Raw genomic sequence first — 21,914 nt, forward strand, 5'->3', positions numbered from 1 at the left:
GTTTCTTTGATGTGTGTCGTTTTCTGTCGCAGGTTGAACAAAAGAAGCAGCATGCATCCATCACAGAGACAAGACAGCCCACACTGGAAGCTCAGTTACAGACAGAGAGAGAAGCTCTGGAGCGGAAAGAGAAGGAGGTAGTGGAGTAATCGCCTTTTTTAAGGTTTTATCAGTTTTCAATATATAAAATCAGATATTTGATGGGAAACACTTTCCTAGAGTCAGTTACATTAAAAATAGACGATCATTTCATTTATTAGTCCTGATAGTCCCACAAATGTGCTGTGTTCATTTTTACTATGTCACAATATATTTATGTTCAGGGTTATTTGGTTGTGACGTTCAAAAAGAAAAAGTTGTAACTAGACAGAAGAACTATTCTGGACAGAAACGTTGCCATTTTCAGTCATACTGTGGACTCGAGCGCTACGTTATCTGTCAGTCTCTTTAGTTGATTCACATGCATCGTGTGCAAAAACATTTAGTAGCTAACAATGAGCTGAACCAGTTTTTGAGTCCTAGGCAGTGAGATCCATACCCTGCACTGTGTCCTGGTGTTCTCCTCTGAAGATGATTTATCTCCTTAGATCCATAACCTGGAGGAGCAGCTGGAGCAGTTCAGAGAGGAGCTGGAGAACAAGAGCGAGGAGGTGCAGCAGCTTCACATGCAGCTGGAGATCCAGAGGAAGGAGATAAGCAGCCAGCAGCAGTACCTGGAAACGAGGGAAAGCATGCTCCAGGTAAACGGGCACCCGGCCCCCATACATCATCGAACAATGTTTGTACATCTCAGTTTATGCAAACTTATAAATGATGAAGCACTGCTTACTGGTCACATCATAAAAGGTTTATCACTGATGAGTGTGACGTGCGTGGCATCAGTAGATAAGCTTATATGTAATCTTTACCTGACAGCTGTTAATAGTTCCAAAAATCCTTTTTATGCTTTTAATTAGAACAAAATTTTCACCATCTCTAAATAAAACCAATATTTCTGCTAACTGAACTTCTTACATACTTGCTCTGTGTTGCTTATATAATTTTGCACATTTTTAGGCTTTTCCATCACCTCTTATTTTGCTGTGCAGGACTCACTTATTCTTCTTTTCTTATTCAGTAAATTTTCATCAATCCTCCAAAAACACATATTTTTTTTTCTAATAGCCATCACATTATAATCTCTGACTTTTAAAGGTGATGGAGGAGAAGGACAGTGAAATAGCACTTCTTAATGAACAGATCACTAAGCTCCAACACATGGAAACAACCTCTGACAACAAGGTAATGCAAAATGCGTAAGTGAAATAGAAACAGAGTCTATTTCGAGTACGCATACCTTAGTGGAAGTGCATCGGTGTGTTTGGTTTCTTCTCCCCCCTCTGTCTACTTTTATTTTAGTTGGCTTCATTTTGCTATGTTTTTTGTGTGTGTGTTTGCTTGTTTTGTCCCGGTAAGTAGTTCCACTGCACCATCATTTGTTGTGAGGTGGTCATTTGCTCGTGTGAGGTGGCTTTTTAAACCTCTGAGTCTCTGTGAAGTGCCTACAATCTGATCAAGGCCCGAAAATCAAAATGGCAATGAAAACTTGAAGTAGCTCTAAGCACACCAGGGGCTCAGGTGTTTAATGAAATAGCAGCATAGCCATGGGATCTTCAAATCTATTTATTTATTTGTTAATGGGGTCATAACGTCTGGATTTTATTCTTTAGGAAATGGATGAGAGGGATGAGCTGATAAAAGACTTGGAGTCTCAGGTGGAGTGCCTTCGGAGTGAACAAGAGCGTCTGAAGAGGAAGAACGAGGAGGAGCTCGACCAACTGAATGAGGTCATAGAAAAACTTCAGCAGGAACTGGCCAATATCGAGCAAAAGCAGCCTACAGAGGAAGAGGAGGACACCAAGGAAGAGTCAGAGGGTGACGCGTGCGGGCCGAGCAAAGACGAGTATGATGAAATGAAGCAGAGAATGGACCTGGCCACAAGAGAGCTCGAAACACTGAGAAAAGAGCACAGTAAGCTGCTGAAGACTTATCTTCGCTTGAAAGAGAGCGCAGAAGCCTTGGCTGAAACGGAAAACCTGGAGAGCTCAGAGGGTGAGCTCGAGGAAGCTCTCAGGGAGAAAACTGCAGGGCTGGTTGTCTTACAGGCTCAAGTACAAGCTCTGGAGGAGAGTGCATCATCCAGAGTGGAAGAGCTGGGCGTTCGAATTGAGGAGCTTGAAGGCTTGGTCAGTGAAAAAGACTCAGAGATAAGCCACTGTCGCTTCCTTCTGGAGCAGTCTCAAAGTCATGCAGAGGATCTCCAGAAGAAGGTGTCGAACCTGGAGGAGCATCTAAGGGAAAAAGTGGCTGCAGTGTTGGTGAGCCAAGCCACTCTGGAGGCCTTCCAGCAGCAGTCAGTGGAAACGAGACAGGAGCAGGACCCACAGAAACCTCCAGAGCCACATGTTGAACCTCAAAGCTATGAATTTGGTGATTTTGGCATCCCCCAAATGGATGTCAGCAGATTGGGTCAACAAACACAAGTGCCCACCGGGAAGGTAGTTCATCTGACGCAGAAGCTTCGGGAGCTGGAGGTCGGACTAAGCGGGATGCAGAAAGACCAGGAGCTGCAGAAGCAGCTGCTTTCCAGCTCTGAGGAGGAGGTGCTCGAGTATGAAAGGAGGCTGACTGTGCTGGTAGATCTGCTCAGTCAGATGAAGGCAGGGACGCACCAGAGGACGTCGTTGGCTGTGGAGGTGAGTCTGTCCAAAAGGCAAAGTTTTGTTTTTTAAATAGTAAACACACAAACATACACAAAAAGGACGAAACAAGAAGTAATGGGATGATATCGACAAAATCAAATACATTTGTTATTACTGCACACATGTTTGTTTGTTTTTTTTAAATGTTTACAGTCTCACCTAGTCCACTTCAAGGGCTAAATGATGAAACCATTTCTCCCACCTTTTCCTTACTATGTCATTTTGGAGCTGAATACCATATATCATCTGCTCTAATCTATGTAAATGTTTCGTTATATTAATAAATAAATGGAAAATGCCAGGCAGGATTTCTGAAGCCAGCTCTCTCAGCTTCCAAAATGTATTTATCTGTACAGTTAAAGTAATCTGGAGTAATTCGTTATTAGATATTACCAATATTTTATTCCAAAAAGTTCAAATAGAGGCACAAGACAATCATAAAATTGCAAATTTCTTTGCCTGTGAGTGAAAATCATACACCGTGAGCCTTAACTGCATAATGGATTCTGCATTGTATGACTTCCCTGCACTGTAATTATTGATTAAACCAACAAAAATGCAAATGTAGTCCGTGTGATAGTCCCTGTCTCATGTTGTGAATTGATCTGATAAGTCTGGTGATTTGTGACCATTTTTCACAGGCCTCCTCTCATGACCAGCAGAGTGTGTCGCAGCTTCTTCAGGAGTTACAGGAGGTCAGAGAGGAGACTTCAGCCACCAAAGAGCAGATGGAGAGCTACAAGGAGAGCTGCAGCAGACTTCAGGAGGAACTCCATGTATGTGCTTTTAAACAGCTTCTCTGGGTTAATTCGTACTGAGTGTCAAAGTGTTTTCTAGTGTGTGACAAAAGCTTTTCTCTCTAGGAAAAAACTGTAACGATAGAGAGGCTTCAGGAGCAGCTCCAAAAGGTAGGAAGAAAGAATTTTGATCCTTTCATGTTTACATTTTACACAGCATAAAACAGTAATTTACTAAGAAACAACCATGCTTAGAGAAAAATTCAGAACTTCAACCTCGTTCTTTTAGACATCAGTTGGTGAGAGCGAAGAGATGAAGGTGTCGGAGCTTAAACAGCAACTAACCGAGGCTCAAAGTGAGGCAGCGAACACCAAAGAAGAGCTGAGCAGCTGCAAGGAGAGCTTGGAGAAACTGCAAGAGCTGCTGCAGGTACAGAGCTTAGAAATCATGCTTTGTTATAGCTGCTGAGTTCAGGGAAAACTGCCCAAACTGCACTGCTGCAGAATGATATTTCTTCATATCATAAAAACATATTATCACAGTACGCACTTTTCTAGCTTGTGCTACTCCTATGTATGCATAAAGATCAGGTTTATACTGTGGGACGTAAACCTATTTGATGTTCATGAGATCAGTGCTATTGTGTTCTGCAGCTGATTAGTTTTAGCTCTCCACAAAGGAAACGGGGAAGGTTAGAATAGCTCTGTCTAGATGCATTTGAACAGCTCATACTGACCCTCTGGGGGTTTTAGTGTAGCCGAGATATCCAAAATAATAGATTGTGTGTCCCTGCCCTTTTATCAGTGTTTGTAAATGCAGATATATTTTTAGAAGATAAATTGAAATCACATGAAGGTTTGTATGTCGACAATGTTTTTCCACTTTTGCTCTGGCTGCATGCAAACAAAGCCTGCTCAAACATCATTGGTCAACAGAACCCACACAGAAAGCTTCCAGTACCAAAAGCGCTTATCAGATCTCTTTACCTACCAATTGCACATATTCAAAGTATTTTTTATAAAGATTAGTCCACAGTCAACAAAATCCCACTCAATGATTCAATGCAAATGTACAAACGACAGCCAGTTAGATATCTCTCTCTCTAGATATATATATATTTTTATATTGATTAATCAAACAGGATATAGATTTTTAATTTATAGGTGTTTGGGTGGGTTGTGTGACCTTTAGATGGAGCTAAATTTGCTGTTTCTACCCTGTTTTTAGTCTTTCTGCAAAGCTAAGCAAAATGTCTATAGTTGTTAAGTCTATACTTTACACATAGACGTGGATGTGATATTAATCTTCTTGCGCATCGTTGCCAAAAATCTAGTATTACCTGTGCTGAAAAAACAATTACCTTTCAATTTATAATGTTTGATTATAATGTCTGATTTATTTATTTTTTTATTTTCAGGAGCGGGAAATGACCATTGCGCACCTCAAGGGAGAACTTTTCCAAGTAAGGCTGAATGTTTTACCTCAGTTGTAATGTCCAGTATTATCAGCATCAGCATAAATCTATAGTGTTTGAACACCTGTCCAATCATCTTCCAGGTAAAAGCAGAAGAAGACAGGGACAGTATGTCAGAGCTCACCCAGGAGCTCGAGAAGGTCAAAAACGATGCGGCTTCCACCAAAGAAGAACTAAAGAGTTACATGGAGCGTAATGAGAAACTTCAAGAGGAACTCCAAGTCAGTGAAGGTTCTGTTTCTAAACTTAAAGAGGAGCTGCAGGAGGTGAGAAAGGACATGGATACCACCAAGGAAGAACTCAACAGTTACATGGAGCGTAATGAGAAACTTCAAGAGGAACTTCAAGTGAGTGAAGGTTCCGTTTCTAAACTCAAGGAGGAGCTTCAGGAGGTGAGAAAGAGCATGGATACCACCAAGGAAGAACTCAACCGCTACAAGCAGCACAATGAGAAACTTCAAGAGGAACTTCAAGTCAGTGAAGGTTCTGTTTCTAAATTTAAAGAGGAGCTGCAGGAGGTGAGAAAGGACATGGATACCACCAAGGAAGAACTCAACAGTTACATGGAGCGTAATGAGAAACTTCAAGAGGAACTTCAAGTGAGTGAAGGTTCTGTTTCTAAACTCAAGGAGGAGCTTCAGGAGGTGAGAAAGAGCATGGATACCACCAAAGAAGAACTCAACAGTTACAAGCAGCACAATGAGAACCTCCATAAGGAACTTCACACCCGTGAAATCTCCATTTCTAAGCTCCAAGGGGAGCTCCAGGAGGTACAAACAGTCTTGATGAAGACAGCAGAGTCTGGTCCTCCGTCCCCTTCTCCCTCTCCTTCTCCATCTCCCTCTTCTTCTCCTCAGCCTGTTTCCTCTACCACCTCCTCCTCCTCCACCACACAGCCCAAAAGGAAAGGAAGCAAACAGCCAGCTGGTAAAGGAAGCAGCACCAAAGACAAACCATCTCTCTCCAGAAAAAACTCCACCCCTTCCAGCCAATCCTCCACCAAATCTCCCAGCCCACTGTTGAGCAGCAACTCAGAGCAGCAACATGCGACTGTAACAGACTCGTTCACGCAGACCGAACCTCTTCAGATGTCTGATCTTAGCCAGGAAAACAAATCTGCCACCAAAGAGGAGATGGAGGAAGTGATCGGAGAATACGAGGAGAAGATCGTACAGATGCAGGAGCTCCATGCAGCAGAAATCCTCGATATGGAGGCTCGGCATATTTCAGAGAGCGAGAACCTCCGCAGAGACACGCAGGCGCTGGAGGACGAATGCAAAGCTCTGAAGGCCGTCATAGAAAAACTGCGGTCTGCTGAGGTGAGGAAACGAGATATTTTAGATGTCTGTTTGTTTGGATTGTTAGCTTGTTCTACATTTTTATCAGTGTAGTTTGATGCTTTTACATGGCTTTCTTCTTTCTGCCAATCATAACACAGAAAGTCAGTGATTTTAATCTTTTTTCCATCCTCTCTAGGCTCCTACATCAAGACAAGACCGTCCTGCATCTCAGTTCAAAGATGGCTACACCAGCGGTAAGTTTTAAGTGTTTTAAACTAAACTAGAGTAAATTGTTTTTCATTTCTCTTGTAGGAAAGTCGTCGCTTTATTAAAAATGTATCTGTCAGTTTAATTTGAGGCTACAACCTGCTTAGCATGCATACTGAAAGCAAAGAGGCTGGAATCTTGTTTATCTTCAAGAGCTCCAAACCTTGGAGTAGATCTGTTATAATACTTTTTTTATTTTATTAGTCCTTTATTTATCCATGTAAAATTCTCAGAGATTAAAAATCTCATTTCCAAGAGAGACCTGTCAATTTAATTGAAACAAATCTCACTAGAGTAGCTTTGTATGATTCACAGTTCAAAATGTACTGCACATATCTTAACTGAGCCTTGCTGGAGCCCCTTTGTTCATCATGTGTGAAATGAACTGTTTTTGCTCCTCTTCATTTGAGCCAGCTTGCCTGTTACTGGCTGCCCCTCTCAAACTGAAGGTTTGAACAGCATGTGGATGGGCCTTATCAATGATAGCTACAAACTTGCATATACTCTCGTTACCTGGTGTGAGTCCAGGAGGGGAGACAAATCCGGCCTCAGGGGGTCAATGTACTCCTAGTGTCAGTCGCAAGCCAGGATAAATGGGTAATGGGTTGCATCAAGAAGTCTATCCAAATTAAAACATGTTTCTCCATGTCTAGAGACCCCCATTGGCAAAAGGGAGCAGCTAAAAGTACTCCAACTTCAATTAATTAAAGTTTGGTCGCATTTGTAACAGTATACAGAAACCGAGACTTTTCTTTTTTTTACTTTGAGTGCCAAAAAGAGCTCATTTATCCTTAATTTTAGCTTGTTTAGCATCTGTTTTCTTTGTTGCGCTTCACTTCTGTGATTATGTTTTTGTCATCATGCAGACAGCAGCTCAGACTACAGCCAGAGGACAGGATATGACCTCCCGAGCCTGCAGCAGGAGTTCAGGACGACTCCAGAGGGAGCCAGGAGGGATGATCCACTGCCAGACCGGATCAAGGTACAGCTTTCACTTACTAATGAATCATGAGTGATGTAATAAAACTACAGGTACTGTGTAGCATGTTTCCCACCAGGTGAAATGTACATAACAAAACCCAGAAAGTTGATTGTTTTCATCTGGAGGCAGTGTTTTTATCACTCATCCAAGTGACTAAAAACGCTGCCTCCAGATGAACTTTCCTGAAAGTCCTTTCCTGGATTTGTGAGCATCCAAAAATTTGAGCAATATTTTGTTTTCTATTCTTCAGAAACGTTGTAAAAGTTACACTTTTTCTGCATTGCTTGTCTCTAGACGTTGCTCCGTGAAGTGCACCAAGAAGGCATGCAGGTTCTTTCTCTGTCAGAGCTTCCACTTTCTGAAAGCGAGCCAGGCGGCCGGTTCAACGTCCAAGGCTGGATGAAGGAGCGAGACGCCTTGCTGGATACTATAGAGTCCCTAAAAAACTTCATCAGCCAGATGCAGACACACAGAGAATCACAGGTAAAGAAACCTCACCGCAAAACACTACAGCAGCCCAAAGAGTCAAGACCATTAAAGTTTAAAGCACCAGGGGGGTTTGAAGATCCCGCTGTGGTCTGTTTGTCACATCAAAGTCAGTCAAGGGGCTTTACGGCATTGGCATCCTCTTCAAAATAACAACAACTGCCCTAAAATATAAGAAAGCCCTCTTCTGAATTTGCCTGAATTTGTGTGTTTGATTCACTGCAGATGTCCGGCAGTGTAGACTGGCGTGGAGAGCTCCTGGATGCAGTTCGGCAGGTGTTTATGAAGGAGCGCAGCGTGCTGAAGAATGCCCTCTACAGCCAGCTGGACCTGCTGGACACCAGTGACGCCATCATTCACCTGAATCAGCTAGAGCGGAGACTGGCTGAGCAGGTCTGTAAAGATTTCACCACAATGACTTCAAAAACTGTTGTAAATGTTCATCATCTGCAAGAAAAAGACTGTAGAATTTTGTTAGCCTGAGTATAAGCTGCTCGTTAATTTGTTATAGTTTAGGTCCTCTGTAGATAGTTATTTGAACCTATCGGTCAACATATGGCTGTTTATGTGACTCAAATACAGGACGCCCAGCACAGAGAGGCGATGGGTTCACTCCGCACTGCAGAAAGGTCCAGTCTCATCTCTGAGATTCATCAGCTCCGTGGCCAACTAGAGCAACTCCACCAAGGTGATCCCAGTTCAGAGATCATTTAACTGAAAATAAGCCTTTTTGTATTTTATATCTGTTAAACGTCTGCCTTCGTCCTTCAGGTGCCCGGTCTGCTGTCTCATTGGCTGGTGAAGGTAGCATAAAGGAGCAGAGGGAGGGAGTCGGAGCTGATGGAGCCGGGGGGGCTGACAGGCTGCTGGTGGAGGAGCTAAAGGGTGAACTGTCTCAGACTAAACTGGAGCTGGAGACAACCCTCAAAGCTCAACACAAACACCTCAAAGAGCTGGACACACTCAGGTTAGACCAGACATTAAAGTAATAAGCAACGCTGGAAAACAAGAAAACATATCAAATGTTTAAGATAAAAATCACATAGTTTTGGATATATTTGCATAATAAGTAAAGAGTTTAAAAAGATTTTATTTAAAAGTAGTACAGTGAAAATGTGCCTTAAAATGATGTCAACAGGGCGGAGGTATCCCAGAAAGCCGCAGAGGTGGATGCACTAAATGATGAGCTGACAGAGGAGAGGAAGAGGAGCAGAGATCTTCAGTGGGCCATGGAGAAGGAGAAGTGTCGAACTGGGAGGACCGAGGAGAGCAGACGAGAAAAGCTGGAGGTAAGATGGCAGGAGCATTCAAGCATGACGTCATTTTTTCCACAGTTTGAGTATTTTTAAGAAGAAATTGTGTTTTTTTTAAATTTCCCACTAGGATCTTCAGCTTTCTCTGGAGGAGCAGAAGAACCACGTAGCACAGCTGAAACTGACTGTGGAGCAGGAGCGACAGGCCTCCTCTCAGCTCTCCCATCAAGCTGAAGAGGAGCGTCTCAGCCTCCACAGACGCCTGCAGGAGCTCCAGGTCCAGCTGGAAACGGAGCGAGCTAAGGCCCAAGAGATGAGCACTGCTCTGGGGAGAGAGAGAGATCTGCGGACTGGCGTCTCCTCTGATGGTGGTCACCCCCATGAGAAGCAGGTTCAGAAGGATGGGAGGAGCTCTGAAGAGGGAGGGAGTCTTCTGGAAAGACTGCAAAGGGAGCTGGACGACAAGCACGCACAGGTTCGATGCTCTATTTGCTTTACCTGTCTAATGACACCAGACTTCAAGGACTTATATCAGTAGCTGGGATCTGACTGTATCATTATTAAACATGATTTCCTTTTCCAGGTGGTGGATCTGCTCAGTCAGGTTGAGGCCCAGAAGCTTGAGGTGGTACGAAAAGAGGAGGAACTGACGCTGGTGAGTCAGAGATCCAGAAGAGACCAAGAGGCACTGCTGGAGGCGCAGGCCAAGCTGGAGAGGGTGGAAGCAGAAATGGCAAAGGTCCAGGAGCAGCTGAGAAGAGAGCTGGAGAACAGACAGAGTCTGGAAGAAGAGAATGAGAAACTGGAGGGAAGACTGAACCAGTTAGGAGAGCAGAGGGAGGGCACGGGACCTGTGGAGGCTGATAGCCGGAGTGTGAGTGGCACAGAATTTACTTTAAAAAGACTTTTAGTTACTCTTTAACATTTATTGTTTCTGATCATGTTATCAGGAGCACTGAAGCTCTGTTGTTTTTATCTTAACAGCAGGCTGTCTGGCACGGTGACTCCACGGACCGCACCAAAGACTGGGTGCTCCAGCAGAAGAGCGGAAACCTCCACACAGAAAGCTCCGGCGCGTCCCCTCACATTGAGGTCTCTTCAACAGGCCACAGCAGTGGGCCGCATCACGGCCCGTGGCGCACGGTGGACAGGATTGTGAGCAAACTCCAAGTCATCTCCTCAAAGGTCCGCAGCATGGCGAGCAAAACCACCGACAGGTAAACAAAACAGTTGTTTACTTTTTCTTTTATATTTATTTTAGAAACTGTGCAGCACAATCACACCACACATCTCTTATAACACACAGACCTCCTCTGTAACAGCTTTACTGAAACCTGCTTGTTATTTACTGCATTTCTTCTGTTCAGGCTTACTGCAGAGGTGGACAGTGAAGAGTTGTCCTGGGTCCAGTCCAGTCTTGATGAGGTCATCACCCTGCTGCAGCAGTCCCCTGGTCTACCCTCCGTCCCCGAGGTCAGCGCACGGTCTCATTTTTGTTTTCCCTTCTACACCGCATATTTCTGGATAAATCAAAACATGTGAAAAGGAGAAACACCCACTCACTGCCAGTCTCCAGCCAGAATCAGCTGTTCGCGTCTGCGTTTACTAAACAACATCTGTTGCGCTTTACACGTGGTTGTGACGGCTTGTCTTGTTTCCCTCAGAGTGCGTCCCTGCTGGCAGGAGGCTCCTCCAGCTCCTCCAACACGCTGACTGAGCGCCTGCTGAGGCAGAACGCCGAGCTGACAGGTTTCGTCAGCCGTCTGACCGAAGAGAAGAACGATCTGAGGAACCACACGCTCCGCTTGGAAGAAGAGCTGCGACGCTATCGGCAGGTTGGACTGGGATCAGGCGACAGTGTGAGTACACCACAGAAAAACCTGCTGATTCTGAGATGGGGCACAATACTACAGTGCTGTTTTTTCTGTAACAGTCAGGTGACAATCCTCATTGGTCTAAGAACTTAATATTACATACACATGACATGTGGTAGAGACAAATACCACAAAGATAATGACTAAGGTATTTTTATAATCTTATGTTTTCTTCAAAATGCCATTCAGAACTTAAATGTTCAAACTGTCTCGCATAATGATATTATTGTTTCCATCCTCTGTCATTTGCCTCTGACTAAAGAGAGTTTTATCTTCTGCAGTCGAGCAGACGAGGAGCATCAAAGATGGACTCTGCAGGTTTGCTGCTTTCTCAGGAGCGGGAAGCTTGGGCTCGAGAGAAGATCCGTCTGGAGAAAGCTTTGCATTTAGCTCAGTCTCAGGTGGCTAGACTCAGGGGAGAGATCAGGTCCGAGAACCTGCGAGAGATTACCGGGCCTGATGCCGACAATGCTGCACTCAAGGTCAGCAGATCACTGATCATAAACTGCTTTGTATCTTTGAGTAATGAGTTAATTGCACTAACCCAAAGAAACTGTGCAGAAGCATCGCCTAAATGCTGGAGTTCAGTGTTAAAAGATATTTGATGGCCTCTGAAGTTAAACTGCTGTCTTCTCTTCTCCCTTCATCTCTTTCTTAACTTCCAGAGGATGTATGGGAAGTACCTGAGGTCAGAAAGCTTCCGTAAAGCACTGATCTACCAGAAGAAGTACCTGCTGTTACTGCTGGGTGGTTTCCAGGAGTGTGAGGAGGCCACGTTATCACTCCTGACCAGGATGGGCGGTCGGCCGTCGCTCTCCAGCCTGGAGTCCCTCAGTCAGCGGTGCAGGGGTGTGATGCGCTTCCGCTCTATCGCCAGAGTCTCTATCGCCCTCTCCAGGTAGGAAGCTGGAGCTTTGGGTTTTTTAAAACGTTTTTTTTTTTTTTTTGTTAGTTAGTTTTTTTTTGTCTAAAACTAATTATATTTGTTCATCTAGAATGCGTTTTCTCGTGAAGCGATGGCACAGGGCGACGGGAATGAGCTCCACGGCCTCCTGCGCTGTTAGTAAGAACGGAACAGGACAGATCTTAGGTAACCAAAGCATATAGCAGCTTGTAACCTCTCTATATTGTCATTTAGATGTGATACTCATAATATTTTCTTAATTTCTGGCAGGTACAGAGGCGAGGGATTCCCCTTATCTTCACCCAGGTGGTCCGGAGATGTACAGAGAAAGAGGAAGCGGCGGAGGAGGAATGTCTAGCAGCAGAGGGAGAAGTGGGCGGGAATCCCCTCGATCGGCTGTCTCCTCCACACATCACAGGTACTACTATCAATCAGGATGCTAACAATAATATTATTAAACAGTTTTCCTTTTTTAATGTTTCCAGTCTACTTCTTATTTTATTTTCTGTCTGATTAAAGGAAAGAAAATACCAAAATTATTGAGAATAAAGCTTCAAACTTAGTCTGATGAATTAAAATAATGAAACTGATTTGTAAAGTTATGATGAAGGTGACTTTGGACACCAGTTATTAAGGCTAATGTATACTTGAGTACTGTATAGAGTAAACTGATGTTTTTTTTCTTTTTTCTTTTGCATTAATGTGGAGTTCAGATCCTTTCTGACTTGCTTAAACCTGTGTTTCTAACGTGCAGGTTTCACATGTCTGGAGACCACGGACCGCTCACCTGTTCCCACTTGCAGAACTACGACCCCGACCGAGCGCTCACAGACTACATCTCCAGGCTGGAGGCCCTGCAGAGGAGGCTGGGCAGCGTGACATCAGGTAACACTAGCAGTCCAGCTCACATGCATTATATGTGATCAAGTTACAGCTTTCTTCATCGTCTCAAATTCTATTGGAGAAAAACACTTTCATCTATATGTGGAATATACATGATTACAAATTTGGTTATGTCTGCTTACAGTACAGTACAGTGCAGTACGTGTTTGCCCTGTAAAGCTGAGAAGCAGTGAACTCACATATTCTGATTGTTGCACCCAAAACAAGTGCTGTGAAATAACTGCATGTGTAAAGGTGTGAGCCGTACCCTGGGGTTTGGCATATTTACTCAACTCCTCCTCTTTTCTCTCCCCAGGTGCTTCTTCATATGCTCAATTGCACTTTGGCTTGAGAAGATAGATGCTGACACGTCAACTTTGGCTTGAAGAAACTCAGTTGCCTTTTTCTCGTGCTGAGCGCTCTGCTGTTTTCTACCATTCTGGTGTGGACTGTATCTTTCCATGTGGACCAAAACACATTTTTTATCAGTGTACGACATGTTGTATTCAGGCTTTTTGTTGGTCGCCGGCACTTGGAAAAACAGCTACGTTTGTAATTTAATCTGCCTCTTTGTTGTGGATGACCTACAATCATGTATAATTTGTCTAATGCTAATTTAAGACTTTGTGATTAATTTATATGTTTGTGTTGTATGGGTGGAGCGTTATGTAGAGGATGTTTGGGTTTACTGTTAAGGAGGCTGCTGCTGGATATTCTACACTACACTGTGTTTTGTTTAGGCCGGACAGACTACAGAGGACATTTGTAGAGAACGTATTTTTGTAAAGCGCTAGGAGCTTTGAATTTTCTGGGTATTTTGTCAAAAACTGAAATAAAGAGGACTACGTTATTTCAAACAGGTTTGCTTCATTCCTTTTTTTTTATTTTTGCAAAGTATGTTAAACCTGTTTTTTGTGGAAAAATTTAGCACCAAGCTTCATTCAGATAAACCAGCAATGAAAACACAAACTCAGCTGAGGACATCTTTAGTCCTTTTGAAAGCAAATAATTGTTTCTTTTAACACTAAAAAAAATGTTGCATAGAGAGCTGTTTAAAAAGCACAGGGGGAGGTTAAAGCTGTAAAAATGAGCTCTTTGAAAAAGCTTTTCATAAATTTGCTCATGTGTTATTACTTACCCTGATCCTGACCAGTGTTGGTCAAGTTACTTGAAAAAAGTAATCAGTTACTAATTACTGATTACTTCCCCCAAAAAGTAATCCCGTTACTTTACTGATTACTTATTTTCAAAAGTAATCAATTACTTAGTTACTTAGTTACTTAGTTACTTTTTAAAAACACGATTTACAACCTGAATAGGTAATAAAGCGATAGATCTTTCAGCCCAATTCTACTTTTTCTGCATAATTCATCATACAAAATGTAATCAAATGGAAAAGTCTCTTTTTAAAACTTGTTTTATTAGTTTTAATCTTGTAACTTTATGCATCAAGCAAAAATTAAATTATATGCAACATTCTCTGACTGGAAGAAATTTGTTTAACATTTAAACCTATTTTCTGCACATTCCAGCACATAAAATAAAATATTTTTTTGTGTTTACACTCACTCTTTCAAATAGATGCAAGTAAAACACAGCAGAAAATAAATAAAATCAAAGACTAGCGGTCCTGTTGCTCTATTTTCACCTGTAAAGCAGGACTGGGGTAGGCGGAGGAGGTTTACCCTGGTGCAGGTGTGCCGCAGCGGTCAGTGGAAGAATCCGCGAGTTTCTCTGTGAATTTCACATTACGTCGTAGTACACTCGGTGCTTGCTTGGAAGTTTAGGGTTTTTTCGCTGTAAAAGAAGTTTTCTTCCCACGCACAACGGACACTAATGTTTTTGTCACTTTTATGGAATCAAACTCAAAATAAGGTCAGTACTTCCACGCTTTAAACGCTGCATGCTACACTCTGTCCCGCACTCGATATATTATGATCTGCAGACAGCTGTTGTCACGAACGTCGCACTTGCTTACGTCACTGTCATGAGACGTTCTCGCAAAAAATCACGGTTTTAGTAACGCAGTAACGCAGCGTTCCTACGTGAAAGTAACGGTAATCTAATTACCGTTTTTGCAATAGTAATCCCTTACATTACTCGTTACTTGAAAAAAGTAATCAGATTACAGTAACGCGTTACAAGTAACGCGTTACTGCCCATCTCTGATCCTGACCGACCCTCACCTCTGCTGTCTACAGGATGTTGTTCCTACTGATTTCATCTATCGTACTTTACAGTTCTCAGCAATAGTCAATCATCAGGTAAAACCTAGTACAAGGTTACTGACAGTCAGTTAAGGTGAAGTATTACCGGAAAAATGTACTCAAAAGTTGTGTAAGCCCCACTTACACAGTGATAACTATTTTTTATTATTACACTTGAATAATTGTTAGAAAAACTGATTTTGCAAACACTGATTAATCCTAGAAAATGCAATGCAGTAGATCAGCTCATCCTATCCCCCAGTATTCTCCTCTCACACAGCTCTTCTGCATCTTGGCCTTCCAATGAACCCATTTAATGGTCTTCCTCTTTTCCTCCTGCCTGGGAGATTCATATTTAGCATCCTTTGTCCCAACCTCCTTCAAACCATCTTAAACCTGCTTATTTACAATCACTCACAATGAAAATCTTATGCCTCCACTCCTCCGGCCTCTGTTCCACCTCCTCCCTACTCTCTCTACAGATCAGTGTCATCTGCAAACATGATAGTCCACAGAGACTCCTGCCTGACCTCTTGTGTCAGCCTGTCCATCACCACTGCAAGCAATAAGGGGCTCAGAGCAGATCCGTGATGTTATCTCAATTTAGGGGTCACCACAGTTATTCCCTATTCCCTAAATATAGTGAAGGAACCCAAAGTACTGGACAGTGCATGACTAAATGTACACGGCTAAGTCAATTTAACCAAAATGACCAAAAACAGCTGTGTTAGAAGATAAACTGTTCATCCTCTGGCATTAGCTGACACGAGGCTCAGTATAGATCTCCTCATCAGTGAGGTTTGCTTGTAGGTGGGAGATCTACCATCCTGACGCACACTCTTGTAACACAGCAGGGTTCAGAGGCTCATTTTCATATTTTTATTGATTTTTCAACCAGTTTCATTTGTTTCTTTTTTTTTTCTTTTGTCTTCACAGCAGGAAAATTCTAAGATACATCTCAGGAATAAAAGATTCCCCACAGATTTAGTAACCCACCCCGGAGCTTTTAATTAAATCACATGGTCTTCCTCAGCAGATTATTCAGATAGGATAGGGTTGTTTTCTCTCTTCTCAAGTTTAAACCCTCATACTGAGTAATGCTCAGGACAAGGAAAAAATATATACTGTATATACACAACTGGTCAAAAGTCCTCTGCAGATGAAGATCATGTGACTGAACTCAAAGCTCCAAACATCAGAGAGCTGTAAATGAACCTCGTGGTTTTAACCAAGTTTCCAGTGTTCAGAACTTTTAGCTACAGGATTTTAAAGTTTGCTGCAAAATTGATGATTAACTGTGGAAAACAGAAAAGTAAATACGTCTTCCCGGGTTGACTCAAAGGCTTCATTCAGTCTAAAGACGTCATAAGGCGCTAGTTATTTCTCCATTTGTATTGTTTTCAAAGAATTCACATTGTGAATAAGAGCATCAGCTTTCACGCTGGAGTCTCACAGCCCCTGTTTTTCTCTGCAGAAAGTCACACTTATCTACAAACATTCATTCATGAAAAGAGCTGGACTCTAGACAAAATACAGGAAGAATAAAAGCACAGTTTGGGTATTTAGAGCAAAGTGCACTGATGTCAATTTTCCTCGATTCAAGTCCCCACAAGATTCGAGCTTTACTTCCGATGCTCAGATGTCTCTGTCTCTCACTGCTTCCTCCTCTTGTATCTGATGACGGGGTTGTGAGGCGTGTGGATCATCGTAGTGTAGTTGATTGTGGGGAAATATCCGTCCACCAGGTCAAAGTCGTACATGCGGAGCAAAGTGGACCAGATAGTTTTGATCTGGACGTAGGCAAAGTTTTCTCCAATGCAGCGATGCCGGCCTGCAGGCGGAAAACGGGATGGATTTGATTTCATTGAACTCAGTTTGACTGATGGCTGGTTTGGCTTTGAGGTGTTTTATGTTTACTTTATTTTACAGCAAACAGTAAAGCGCTTCTTCTTACCGGCTCCAAAGGGCACATAGGCGAACTTCTCCCCTGCGGCAGGGTTATCGTTGAGGTAGCGATCGGGTTTGAACTCCATCCTGTCCACCCAGGTGTCGTGCAGCCGGTGGTTAACAGTCGGGGAGACGCACACCTGGTGGCCCACAGGGATGGTGTATCCTGCTGCAGTCTGAGAAATCAGAAGAGAGAGCAGGTACAGCAGTCAGCTGAGGTTGTCCGCACGTACACATGACATCATAAAATCCAGTGCTGAGGAATGACCCATACCTGAGGAGAGCGAGCCATCCTCATCATCGTCATGATGGGTGGGCGGAGCCGCAGGGTTTCCTTTAAACAGCGCTCCAACAAGCTGAGATCCTTCAGCTAAAGATGGCGACATGAAAGTTTAGAAAATATCTGGAGCATCAATCTGGTTTTGAGGAATAAAATAACCTCTTTCAGCTTTTTTTTTAAATTTATGTAGACCTCCACCTGAACGCAGCAGCAGGGGGTCCTAAAAACATCTTTACTCCTGTTACCGCAATAATTTTCTACAGCCAGCAGGGGGAGTATCTCTCACAAATCAGAGTTAACATCTGAGGGAGAAGACTTACATTTCACATTTGAACCCTGCACATTTTTTTTTTATTCTTGACTATTATTAGCAGTAATGAAATTCTGCATTTTTATCACAGTCCACGGGCGATTTTTACCTGATCGAAGTTGAGTGGAGGCAGGTTTTCCCCGCACACAGCCTTCTGCTCTGCGTAGCAGCGCTCCTGCAGGGCCTTGTCTTTGGCCAGGAAGAAGCCCAGCCAGGCGCTGGTGGTGGAGGATGTGTGCTGACCCGCCAGGAGGAGGCCGATCAGCATCCCTGCAATTTCGTCATCGGTCAGCGGCCGTCCATCTCTGAGGAATGAGAAAGTTTTTTTAGTTCTCAATCCTTCATAGAGTTAATTATGATTTTTATTTCTTTTTGATCATAAAATCTGAATACTCAACCGAGTCTCCTTTGAGTCTTTCAGGGCTGGACCATGACACTAAACATAAAACTGTTTCTTTGCATGTTGACTTGCACTGTCATTATGTAATCGCAGGTACATCAGTCCAGAAAGAGTTGGGCAATAAGTGCGCGTTACCTCATTTGACAGAAATTTATGGATTTTTCTCTTATGTTTACAGACCTGCAGACAAACCTGCTGCTCTCTGTTTGTATGTATCAAAGAAGAGGCTCATTAGCAGTAATATCTCACACACAGGTTGATTCCTCGCTTATAAATACACAGTATGTAAGTCTATAGTGGCAACTCTGCTTTCTCCTCCAGCTCTTTGTTTACTTATACAGCAAATGTCCGTACTTGTGGTCTGGTTTTGTCCTACTCTTTGACCCTGGGCTGTTTTGTTGTTTTAGCGCTTGTTCTGAGCCGCTGATGTCACCTTACTTGTATGTGGAGTCCATGAAGGTCTGCAGGATGTCGTCTGCTTTCTCTTCAGAGCTCCTCCGTTTCTGAATCACTTTGTAGAAGATGTTCTTGATCTCTCTGTGAGCTCTGTCCCTCTTCCTAAACAACAAACAAACAAAAAAACAGAGGTAAATATTTCCAAACAGTATTGTGCTGTTTGTATCATATCATATTGAATCCCTCTGGTATTTCTTTTGCCTGTGTGATGCTATCATTTTTTTTTATTTTCCAGTTTTGTTTTTTTTAAATCTGTCTAGTCAAATTAAATCCGGTGTCGTCTTCACCCTGTGTGCAGACGCAGCACTGTACTGCGTGAAGATGTGTGGGAGACCTACCTGAAGCTGGGCAGGGGCAGCCAGCCCGGCAGGAGCCACGCAGCGTGGGTAAATCCTCCGTCCAAGTCGGCGTAAAGCTGGGCCACGCGTTCATCCAGCATGCTGCGGATCTCTTTCCCATGCAGGCAGCTGCTGGCTGTGAGGATAATCAGCTCGGACAGAGCCTCGAACAGGTCTGAAACAGGTCAAAGTTCATTGACAAACGTTTGGTTTTTGATCTGATCTGTATCAAGTTTTATGGTTAACTGTTTGGACTCAGCGTTGCAAATATTGGTGTCTTACTTCTCTCCCCGCTGTCTCCCCATCTCTGAAAATACTCGATCGTCTCTCTCTCAATGATCTTGACGTGTTCCCTAAAACGAGCGATGTTCAGCCCCGTCTTAAACATCTTCTTCTGCTCCAGAAAAATCTGCAGCAGATTAAAAGGAAACATGGATCTCAGCTGATTTTAGCATACAGAAACTCTTTAACACATTTCCACCTTCCTTCTGAGGCGTGAACTTCTCGGTTCTGGGATACTCACGTGGTTCGGCACGTCGTAGGCGACTCCTTTGCCGAACACCGGAGTGGTCAGTCTCGAGTAGACGTCCTCTGCGTTCAGGTCTTCATTCTTGCTGTTGAACATCAGCGCGGCTGCTTCGCTGCCCAGCAGGTAGGTGAATGTTTTGCCCACCATAGTGAAGCTGAATACAGGGCCGTACTGTGGGGGGGAACAGCAGAGACGCAGGAGTTCAGACGCAGGAGTCAAAGTGAAATAAACCTCTGACAGCTGAGTTAAAAAACCTAAATAATCTATATGTAGATTAAACTCTAGATGATGGATCATGTTTTTAAGAAGTCACAAGACAAGATCTCTACATGAGTCTCAACACGATGGAAAGTTTAAGAAGAATTTAAGTGTGCACTACACAGCTTATTGAGCTTATTTTACTACATTCAACTTTTCACACTGTTTTATTGTTTTTCATTTTTACCCTATTGAGTTCCTTCTTGTGTCATATTACATAGTAATAAGCTACATGGTATTTGAATGTTTACACTGAAATTGTATTCCATTTAGATTTTTTTTTCTTATGGGGCGTCTTTGCTTTATTTGATTTTACTTGTTTTCTATTTAATTAGAGGTACTTTGATGTGTAGATGTAAAAATAAGATAACATGATAATATTTTGTATTTTACAAGGCAAATTTATGTCTGTGTAATGTTTACTGTTGTTACTGCTGTCACTGAGGTTTATATCCGTAAAGAAGCTGGATAAATAACAGCTGATAAGTTACAGAGAAGGGGCGGGATTAAATAAGTGTACTCATCCTCCCACTCCCTTTTGATATGGAACCTAAAGCAGATTAGGTGCAGGGATATTGTGCTGTATTTAGCTTTATTTTGTATTGTGCTTTTTCTTTTTCTCTCTCTCATTTTTCAGAAATGATTTATACAAATACCAAAACTAGGGCAAAATCAGTCAGGAGGTACAAGGGGAGAGCCACAGTTGCCTTGGCCTGCTGTTGCTTTCATTTGCACCACAGGAGCTGAAATGGACTCAGGATGGTTTAAAAGCCTTTCCTCATTTTTAAAGCAGTTTATCTTCATGATCATCTGCTTTGTTTAATGTTTTCAATGTTTAGAGTTAATAACTTAAAGTAACTGAGGGGGGAAACAGCAGCTAATCTTCATATTTCAGGACTGATTATTAAACTGTTTCTGATTGAAAACAGTCGCAGGTTCATTTTTTTAAAAACTTACTTTGTCATAGGCATTTTCCAGAAACTCAATGGGGCTCTTTCCAAAAGCGATGGCATGTCCCAGAAAGGGGATGCTGGAGGGTATGTAGGGTGGATGTTTCTGCGCAGAGAGACATAAATAAATAACAATTAAAAAAATAACAGTGAATTGAAACTGAAGCTTAGATAACGGTAACTGTGTTTCGTCTGAGCACACTCACCACGTCCTCGTCTGTGGACTGTTTGAGCAGCAGTTTTGAGATGTATCCCAGAGTGAGGGTGAAGACGGACGCTGCTAACACCACGGAGGTCAGGTTCTCGTTCATTTTCCCCATAGTGTCCCCGAGCAGTTTAGCGCTCATCTGATAAATGTGCATCGACATTTTTCCTCCCCTCAGCTGGACCTGTTAGCCCCCGAAAACAAAACCCTTTAAAAGTTAACCGCGAAACGGCCCCGGTCACCGTCCACCCGCTGAAAGGCTCTCAGTCGACAACAGTTGGTGATATTTCCCCAAAGTCTCGACCTGTCAACACTCGTCCTGCCCCCGCCTGACCAATGCTGGATTTTGATTGGCTGCTGACCACGTGTCAGTCAAGCAGCTCTCGCTGTGAATGGTTGAGGCTACCTGAACCGATGTCTTGCTACATGATGTCACACCAGCAGGGCGACCATCGATTTTAAGACCATTTTTTTTAATTTAAACTTTTTCCTCTACCTCCAGAATTCAACAATACGCGACGTTAAAGCCCTGCAAAGATAACGAAATATATTATAATATTTTATATTATATTATTATATAAACGTTTACAGCAATAAATGAGCTGGTTTGCAGTTTGTTGGGGGTGTGTCGGATCATTAATGATTTTGACTGCTATCATGAAATTAGCAATACATGGGCGTGCACAAAGCAACATTTTCCTGTCAGTAAAAGCATAAAATGAATTGCAAAACCTTAAATAAGTAACTAATAACCACTTCAAAATCCTGTGATGGAGTGCAACTAGTACAGGAGCTAGGCTACAAATGTTTTAAATGAGGTTTATTTTCATCAGTAGCCTTGAAAACCTCACATCATAAGGTCTGTTCTTTAATATACATTATTAAAAAAAAAAATATATATATATATATATATATATATGCCAAGAAAATATCCTCCATAGCTTTATACCACCAGGTGAGACCAGGAAATGTTTGGTGATGATGCACAAACTGCAGGTTTCCTGTTCTTAGCTGGCAAGAGAAGACCGCCCAGTATGGTCTTCTGCTTTAATGTTTGATGTAGTGTGCATTCAGAGACGCTCTTCTGCATATCTTGGTTGCAACGAGTTGTTATTTGAGTAACTGTTGCCTTCCTTTAACCTAAAACAGCTCA

The 21,914-nt window shown here is 42.7% G+C and overlaps 2 protein-coding genes across 5 annotated transcripts in view; one reads left to right on the plus strand and one right to left on the minus strand.

Moving 5' to 3' along the window:
- akap9 (A kinase (PRKA) anchor protein 9) overlaps window positions 1-13,738 on the plus strand; it is a 69,436-nt gene extending 55,698 nt beyond the window's left edge. For 3 of the 4 annotated variants that reach the window (XM_039605132.1, XM_039605133.1, XM_039605134.1), the window contains 27 exons: window positions 33-137; window positions 588-740; window positions 1,195-1,281; window positions 1,710-2,735; window positions 3,383-3,517; window positions 3,605-3,649; window positions 3,768-3,908; window positions 4,897-4,941; window positions 5,037-6,272; window positions 6,430-6,487; window positions 7,367-7,482; window positions 7,777-7,965; window positions 8,194-8,361; window positions 8,551-8,656; window positions 8,740-8,935; window positions 9,107-9,257; window positions 9,352-9,696; window positions 9,805-10,095; window positions 10,206-10,438; window positions 10,589-10,694; window positions 10,886-11,080; window positions 11,377-11,577; window positions 11,761-11,993; window positions 12,091-12,185; window positions 12,270-12,417; window positions 12,754-12,884; window positions 13,198-13,738. In XM_039605132.1, coding sequence (XP_039461066.1) covers window positions 33-137; window positions 588-740; window positions 1,195-1,281; window positions 1,710-2,735; window positions 3,383-3,517; window positions 3,605-3,649; window positions 3,768-3,908; window positions 4,897-4,941; window positions 5,037-6,272; window positions 6,430-6,487; window positions 7,367-7,482; window positions 7,777-7,965; window positions 8,194-8,361; window positions 8,551-8,656; window positions 8,740-8,935; window positions 9,107-9,257; window positions 9,352-9,696; window positions 9,805-10,095; window positions 10,206-10,438; window positions 10,589-10,694; window positions 10,886-11,080; window positions 11,377-11,577; window positions 11,761-11,993; window positions 12,091-12,185; window positions 12,270-12,417; window positions 12,754-12,884; window positions 13,198-13,241 — 5,979 coding nt within the window. In that variant the 3' untranslated portion in view covers window positions 13,242-13,738. The remainder of the gene's footprint in view (window positions 1-32; window positions 138-587; window positions 741-1,194; window positions 1,282-1,709; window positions 2,736-3,382; window positions 3,518-3,604; window positions 3,650-3,767; window positions 3,909-4,896; window positions 4,942-5,036; window positions 6,273-6,429; window positions 6,488-7,366; window positions 7,483-7,776; window positions 7,966-8,193; window positions 8,362-8,550; window positions 8,657-8,739; window positions 8,936-9,106; window positions 9,258-9,351; window positions 9,697-9,804; window positions 10,096-10,205; window positions 10,439-10,588; window positions 10,695-10,885; window positions 11,081-11,376; window positions 11,578-11,760; window positions 11,994-12,090; window positions 12,186-12,269; window positions 12,418-12,753; window positions 12,885-13,197) is intronic. The other variant, XM_039605135.1, reaches the window with a different exon arrangement.
- Window positions 13,739-15,953: 2,215 nt separating this feature from the next.
- LOC116320002 (lanosterol 14-alpha demethylase) lies at window positions 15,954-21,098 on the minus strand. Its single transcript, XM_031739500.2, has 10 exons — window positions 20,763-21,098; window positions 20,564-20,662; window positions 19,343-19,519; window positions 19,102-19,228; window positions 18,820-18,994; window positions 18,464-18,583; window positions 17,735-17,930; window positions 17,310-17,405; window positions 17,043-17,211; window positions 15,954-16,919 (listed from the first exon to the last, which is right to left on the minus strand). Exons 1-10 carry the CDS (start codon window positions 20,922-20,924, stop codon window positions 16,741-16,743), a joined length of 1,500 nt encoding a protein of 499 aa, XP_031595360.1. The 5' UTR covers window positions 20,925-21,098; the 3' UTR covers window positions 15,954-16,740.
- Between the last annotated feature and the right edge of the window lie 816 nt (window positions 21,099-21,914).

The sequence above is a fragment of the Oreochromis aureus genome, linkage group 22 (assembly GCF_013358895.1).
Source record: "Oreochromis aureus strain Israel breed Guangdong linkage group 22, ZZ_aureus, whole genome shotgun sequence".
Taxonomy (NCBI): Eukaryota; Metazoa; Chordata; class Actinopteri; order Cichliformes; family Cichlidae; genus Oreochromis; species Oreochromis aureus.

Coding starts and splice junctions, on each gene's coding strand:
- LOC116320002 (XM_031739500.2), bottom strand. CDS start 20,924: ATGTCGATGCACATTTATCAGATGAGCGCTAAACTGCTCGGGGACACT. Junction 19,520..20,563: donor TGGAAAATGCCTATGACAAA/GTAAGTTTTTAA, acceptor TCCCCCCCACAG/TACGGCCCTGTATTCAGCTT. Junction 18,584..18,819: donor CTGCCCCTGCCCAGCTTCAG/GTAGGTCTCCCA, acceptor TTTGTTGTTTAG/GAAGAGGGACAGAGCTCACA.